This window comes from Leptopilina boulardi, unplaced genomic scaffold (genome assembly GCF_019393585.1).
Source record: "Leptopilina boulardi isolate dan_hultmark-lab unplaced genomic scaffold, ZJU_Lbou_2.1 LbouV2_278, whole genome shotgun sequence".
NCBI lineage: Eukaryota > Metazoa > Arthropoda > Insecta > Hymenoptera > Figitidae > Leptopilina > Leptopilina boulardi.
This window is the reverse complement of record NW_026137838.1, coordinates 3088684-3095590: the sequence shown is the minus strand read 5'-3', so window position 1 is coordinate 3095590 and position 6907 is coordinate 3088684. Positions and strand designations below refer to the sequence as shown.

At 27.1% G+C, this 6907-nt stretch overlaps 1 protein-coding gene across 1 annotated transcript; it reads right to left on the bottom strand.

The window, feature by feature from the left end:
• Positions 1-710: 710 nt before the first annotated feature.
• LOC127281977 (WD repeat-containing protein 19) lies at positions 711-6677 on the bottom strand. Its single transcript, XM_051306012.1, has 20 exons — positions 6497-6677; positions 5920-6299; positions 5635-5845; positions 5452-5564; positions 4943-5360; positions 4645-4878; positions 4459-4584; positions 4068-4365; positions 3805-4003; positions 3633-3730; positions 3277-3559; positions 2939-3161; positions 2603-2855; positions 2220-2530; positions 1897-2046; positions 1729-1825; positions 1415-1621; positions 1053-1339; positions 906-982; positions 711-838 (listed from the first exon to the last, which is right to left on the bottom strand). The coding sequence occupies exons 1-20, from the start codon at positions 6509-6511 to the stop codon at positions 712-714; spliced, it is 4107 nt and encodes a 1368-aa protein (XP_051161969.1). The 5' UTR covers positions 6512-6677; the 3' UTR covers position 711.
• Positions 6678-6907: the final 230 nt, after the last annotated feature.

The following is a 6907-nucleotide window of genomic DNA, read 5'->3' as shown; positions in this document are numbered from 1 at the left end:
CAATTATAGATATTAATAATATAATATACATGCAAAGTGATTTGCAACAGCTCTTGTTTCAAAATCACGAGAAACTTGTGCTTTTATGTGTGACTCACTGAATTTTTAATGAAAATTTATGAGCAACTGAGAACATATAATTAAGGAACCAAGTTTCTTTCGTTTTTTTTTTTATTTAAAGCTTCGTATAAATTTTATGTCGAAATAAAGCTGAAAAACATCCAGTTTGGCTAATTTGGATTTTTAAATAGTGACATTACAAAAAAGATATTTTAAAAACATTTTTTTTAAAAAATAATTTCTGAAATTACTCTAAAAAAAATGCTGAATTTTATCATAAAAAAAATTTTTAAGTATTTTAATTGACAAAAAATTTTTATAAAAAAAAAATTAAAATTGTTTTTTAATTTTAACATAAAAAGGGTTTTACAGTTAAAAATTTAGTGAAAGACATTTTTAAGTTATATTATTATATTTTGAATTATATATTTGTAATAATATATTCAAAATTACAAAGAGAAAACAATTGTGAACTTCAATAAATAAAATTCTAAATTAATGTGACCTTAGAACACAAATACCTAATTATTACAATATATTTTTATTTTTGTTGTACTAATAAATGGACGGATTCGTTTCATTATACTGTTTCGAAACAGTGAAATATAATAACAGATAAGCAATAATAAATAAATAATATAAGTGACCTCTTCATGGTGCTGACTTATCGTCTTTATTTTGAAGATAAAGATACGATTGAATGTCGATATTAAAAGGAATTAATTTTGGATCCACACGTTCGGAACACATTGGACAAATTTCTTCTGTATCAATAATTCTAAAAAAAAAAAATTAACAAAATCGAATTATTTTTTAATTTGTTAAAAGTTAAAAAAATAGATTACCTCATGAATTCACTTCTTATAGCTGGCAAGTCACATTGTGGACAAACAGTAAAATCTCCTTCTATAATATGTCGTCCCTGAAAATAAATTTTTAAAAAATTATTTAAATTGCAACCAAATATGTTAATGGTGAGAAAACTATTTTACCGTTGCAATACAAAATGGAATAGTATTTTTGCATTTATCGCAAGTAACTTCAGTTTCAGGAAGTTTATTTTTACAATAGGGACAAGGTGTCAGGGGTTCATCTTCAGATTCATATTCATTTCCTCTTGGTGGTTTTCGCACAATTGCCTCAATTTTCTTACTATATTTGACGTCAATTTGCGATCTGTATTCTGGACGCATTAACATAGCTGCATAATTAAATGCAGCGTTTCTAAAACCAGCTCTGTGACATTCAATAACAGTCGACGTCAAAATTGGTACGATATCTAAAAAAATAAATTTTTTTTTTAAAAAAAGATACAAAAAGAACTAAAAATACATTTTTTAGAATCTAAACTTACGAGATGGAAATTTAGAAATATTATTAGCAACTCTTATCAGCATTCTTGCACCTCGTATATGATCGCTTCTTTTCACGTGTAAACGTACCAAAATATATGAGTGCAATAATCTCATATTGTTTTGCATCTCCAGAGGAACAGAAATATTATTTCTCTTTAATTCTTGATACATTCCAAATAAAACGTCATGGGCGTTTTTATAATTTCCTGCAAGTTATAAATAAAATTCGAAAAGAAAAATATGAACATTTTAATTCCTTCGAGATTAATTAAAATTTTTTTTATTGAAATAAAAGAATAAAATAATTCTTTACCATTAATTTGTTCTTCGTTGGCAATAATAACAGCGGTTTTTGCAGCTTCTCGATATTGTTTTCGTGCCATGTACAAACGAAACAAATATTTGGGATCCTGAGAAAAATTATAAAATTAATTTCGGGAACATGGGATAATTAAGAAAAATTAAATATATATTTTTTTACCTTTGGTAATCCATCACCGCCTAATAAGAAATCAATTAATTGATTTGCTAATTTGTCATCTTTCGATGAAGCTACTGTATCGATGGCTAATGTAAGAGCTAAATCATCGTCTGTAGCCAATTGAACAGCTTTCAGTAAATGTTTTAAAGCCTAAATTGAAAAATTATTTTATTAAAATTATAAAATAAAAATTAATTTTACAACTATTTTTAAAATTATTACTGTGATAATAATTATTATTAATTAGCAATTACAATAATTAATTACCAACTGTAATAATTTTAAATTAATTAAAAGTTTACGAAGACAAAATTTAAACGTACTTTCTGATATTCTTTTGCGTGAAAATAATATTTTCCAGCTAGAATATTATTTTTTTGCGCTTCAAAATGAATTGCTAGACTTTTAAAATCTTCTTTTCTAACATTATCTTCATCGAGTGTGTCAACTAAAATTTCTCCATACAATTCCATTTTACCATGTTGATTAGCAAGTTGAAATGCCTCCTCATGACAATTTGATAAAATTAAAAATTTAATAGCCGAATTGTAATCATTTAATTTTTGAAAATATCTTGCAACCATTTTTGCACCTTCAATACTTTTTGTTTGTTGAACTATTTCCACACTGCGTCCTTTAATTAGAATAATATTATTTAGATATATTATTCATATATTATATTTTAAATAATTTTTTTTATTATTACCTGGATTATTTAAGTGTTCTAAATTTATTCTTATTATATTATCAAAATCCTTGGCTGTTTCGTAGGCTCTCGATGCTTCTTCATATTTTCCTTCAGCCTCTTTTGCTTTAGCATATTGAATATTAATTTTTGGTGATGAAATTTGAGGAAGAAGTTGGCCAACTTTAATCCAATTTTTTAATTTAATATAAGCTGACGCTGCTTTATCGAAATATTCAGCTTTTTCATATAGCATAGCTGCTTCATTAAATTGCTAGAGAATTAAAATCGATTTTTAATTATTTATATATATTAGAAAATAATTAATTTGAAAAATTAATTTCAAAACTCTCTTACCTTCATAGCTTCCAAAATTTCTGCACATTCTTTTCGTAAAGATCTTGAACTATCATTGTCCATGGCAATATTGACACCTTTTCTACTATCTCCACATCTTATTGACATTCTTGCTATTCCAGCAAGACATTGAGCTCGTTGATTTGGATGCTGTGATAATAATTTTGGTGATAAATCAATTATTCCCCTTTCATAACTCACTAAAGCTTTAGGATAGTTTCCTCTGAAAATAAATTCAATTCAAAAACAATGTTTAATATTATTATGCAATTAAAAAATTGTAATTTATTTTTTATAAATTATAAAAAAAATTCACTAATTAAACAATTGAATCTTACGTGAATTCAAGCTGCTGGGCATATTCTCTTGAAATAAATGGTATTTCCTCAGGCTTTAAAGTTTGAGCCAAATTTAATGCCTGAACCCACATCATTAAATCGCGTCGCAAATATAATGCTTCGACTGGTTGCGAAGAACGCAAAAAGAATTTTTCCGCTTTATCATAATCGTTTAGTAATGTGCAAATGTGTCCCGATAATAATGACAATTCGTCAATATTTTCTAATTTCTCCAATGCCCATACCATTGAAACATCTTCAATATGCCGATAAACTTGTAAGGCTATTTAAATTTTAATTTCGATTAATCAGTGAAATTTAAATTAATTTTTATTAATTCAAATTAAAGAAATTACCAAAATCAATATTTAGATTTTCCAAAGCCGTTTGTCCTAATTTCAACCAACAATCCTTGTCGTTTAATATTTCACAGGCTTCCCATGCTTCTTGAAATCTAACAATTAAATTAACAATTATTTAGAAGTAATAGATAGATAATTAATTAATTTAAAAAGTAGATTAATTTACCTTCTGCAAAGTAATTGATTTTGATATAATTCTGTAACTCTCTTATTATCCACAACGTTTCCAATTATTTCGTGTGTAGATAATGTAATTTGTATCAATTTTCCAACAGTTGTATTTAAAGTCACTTCTCCAGAATACATCAACATTGGTATAGTTTCTGACGGTAATTTCGTTTTTCCCGCTTTAACGACTTTTGCACCTAGTGATAATATAATAGTTTAGAACTCAAAACTTAATCGATAATTAAAAAAAAAAAAACGTACCATCAATATGATATTTTACGTAAACGTAAGTCACGATAGTATTTTTATTATAGACAGCAAATATATTCCGCTCAAATAAATTTTGATCCCATATTATTCCCTCCACTGAATCAAGGCAATCGGGCACTGGACTAATTATTTCATTCACTGGGTCGTAAACATAAACATCAGATTTGTCATCTATGAAACAAATTTGAGTTCCATTTGCGTCCATAAAAATTTGCTTGATTCCATTGACGTGTGATGTTTCCAATGATTGATGAAATGCCTCTAAACTAAAATAAACAATTCGTCCCATCTGCAAAAGTAAATATTAATTATTAAACAATAATTATAATTTGTTTCTCCCTTGAGAACTATTTTTTTATATTGAAAATTAATTCGAACTCACGTCATCTCCATAAATCAAAAAATCTGAAGACAGTGCATGACATGTCACTTTAGTGCTGTTCATCATTTGATCCGGTAACATTTTTGTATCTTTTCTAGCATTTATCAAAGCTTGATCTATTTTTACCTGTAAGAAAAATTAATTTTATCCGGTGAAATATAAATTGTTTTTTAAAATTATACTTACTGCGTGTAATTGTAATTTTCCATCAAAAAGAATAGAGGCATAGGTTTCATTTAAACAAATACTATCAACGGTTGATAAATAATCTCTCTCGAAATGTACAGAAGAACTATATTGTGTTGTTGATAAATCCCAAAATAGAGCTCTATTATTTAAAGCCACTGCTAAATGAAGTGGTCCAATTGCTATCACTGAGGGCTCGATTATAGTATTAATTACTTGCGGTTGTGGTTTAATCTAAAAAAATCATTATCGTGTAAAATTTAGATACGTGAAATTTTTTTTTTTTTTTTTTTGTTACCTTATCTAATGTGTAAGAGTGAACAGTCACTTCTGTTAAACTCGTTAGCATGGCAATTTTATTGCCGCAAACACTTCTTAATTTTGGTATTTCAGTTAGATAAATAAAAACATTGCCACTGTGTGTAACAGCCGCTATCATTGATCCATCAGCTGACCATTCTACAGTATTAACTCCTGTTTCACCACTAACTGTGATTACTTTTTCTGTTTCCTCTAAACTTTGTAGACTATGAATTTTTATTGAATTATCACCACAAGTTGTAATTTTTCCCGTTATATCGCTAAGTGCCAAACCATTTAAACAATCTCTATGATTTTTTACTTGAAACAATTCTTGACCAGCCTCTTTTATATGAGTTGATATACCAACAATATATCCCGCCTCGAATCCAGCTAAAATATAACCATCTCCATACCTAGAAAAAATAAAATAAAAAATAATTTTATTTCCATAAACAAATATTAAATAATTTTTATTAATTTTCTAATAAAATTAAAAATTCTCACCAAACGTAAGAAACAATTCGACCATAACGTTTTTGAAACGATAATTCAAGTGGATTGTCAGTATCGAGGATGTTAAACAAAAAGAGAGTCATTTTATTGATTACCAACGATACCTGAAATAATTATAATTAGAAAAAGAAAGTATTTTTCAGTTTTTCTTTAACTATTTAACTATTATTTAACTGTATTTTCGCCTCCCACTCGATGATCGGTTTTCATTTCACTGAATTGAACATTTGAAGGATCGCCTTGTAATGGAATTTCTTTTCGCGTGTCACCCTCGCTTGTACTTATTGATAAAATTCTATCGTCTCCAACTAGAGCAAGAAGTCCTTCAAAGGACCAAGCACCATCTAAAATACGTCTTCTGTGCTTTCCCAAAATGGGAATTCGTCTAGAAAAAAAATAAATATAATCCAGCAAGAATAATTTAAGAAATTATTTATTTTTCAAAATTAAAATTTCTACTTTGAATTTGTGTGATCGTAAATAGCGAGATTTCCTTTTTGTGTTCCAACTGCAAGTAGAGAATTTCTTTTTGACCATGTCATACATGTTAAAATATCACGAACTCCAGCGTCTATTGTTGATTTTTTGCCAGTAGTCGCGTCCCATATCATTATTGATGATGAATTATTTGATATAACAGCAAGAACATCACCATCGGCATCCCATCCAAATCCAGTGCATAAACCACTTAATTTAAAACGATCTTGTATTTCTCCTTGTCTGTCAAAAATTGCAACTGTTGAATCACATCCAGTTGTTGCCAAATGTGTACTACTACCAGGACGCCAGGCAATAAAAACACTTCCTGATCCATGTGGCTGGTCCAAACGATGCAAAACCTATAAAATTAATTTATTTTAACCTGACATTTTATTACATTTTTTATTTAAAATCTACTTTAAATAATTTTTTTAAATTTTATTAACCTATGGTAACGAAATAGTAATTAAAATAACACTTTTAATGAGTTGAACATTAATTTCTTAATAATAATTTAGTTGATAAACAAAATATTTTGATAGTTCATATAACCTACCTTATCTGAAGACATTATTCACTAATTTTGATATGAGAAATATTTTTAGAATTCTTTTATCACATTATGTTCATTTTTACTTGAATTATGTTTTTTTTTGTTATTATATATAAATTACGGAAGGAGTTTTAAATAATTTAATAATAAATGACAGAAATTTGACATTTCGTCAACCATGTTGTTTACTGTTGTTTACTTATGTTTACGCGCTACCGGTTTGCGTCGATTCGCAGCGCCATCGTTAAAAAAAGCGCGTAATTTAAAAATATATTCGAAAAATATATTTTTCTAATTTGTAATTATTATTTTAATTACTGACAATTATTAAGTTATTTGTTTCTATATTTTTCTTATTTTTAATTGAATAATTTATATTCATTAATTTACCATATGCAATTAATTTTTTAAAAA

Excerpts from the sequence above, each read along its gene's own strand:
- LOC127281977 (XM_051306012.1), bottom strand. Across the intron at positions 2,856-2,938 it reads AAATTTTGGAAGCTATGAAG|CAATTTAATGAAGCAGCTAT; the intron begins GTAAGAGAGTTT and ends TTAATTCTCTAG. Across the intron at positions 2,047-2,219 it reads ACGCAAAAGAATATCAGAAA|GCTTTAAAACATTTACTGAA; the intron begins GTACGTTTAAAT and ends TTTTCAATTTAG.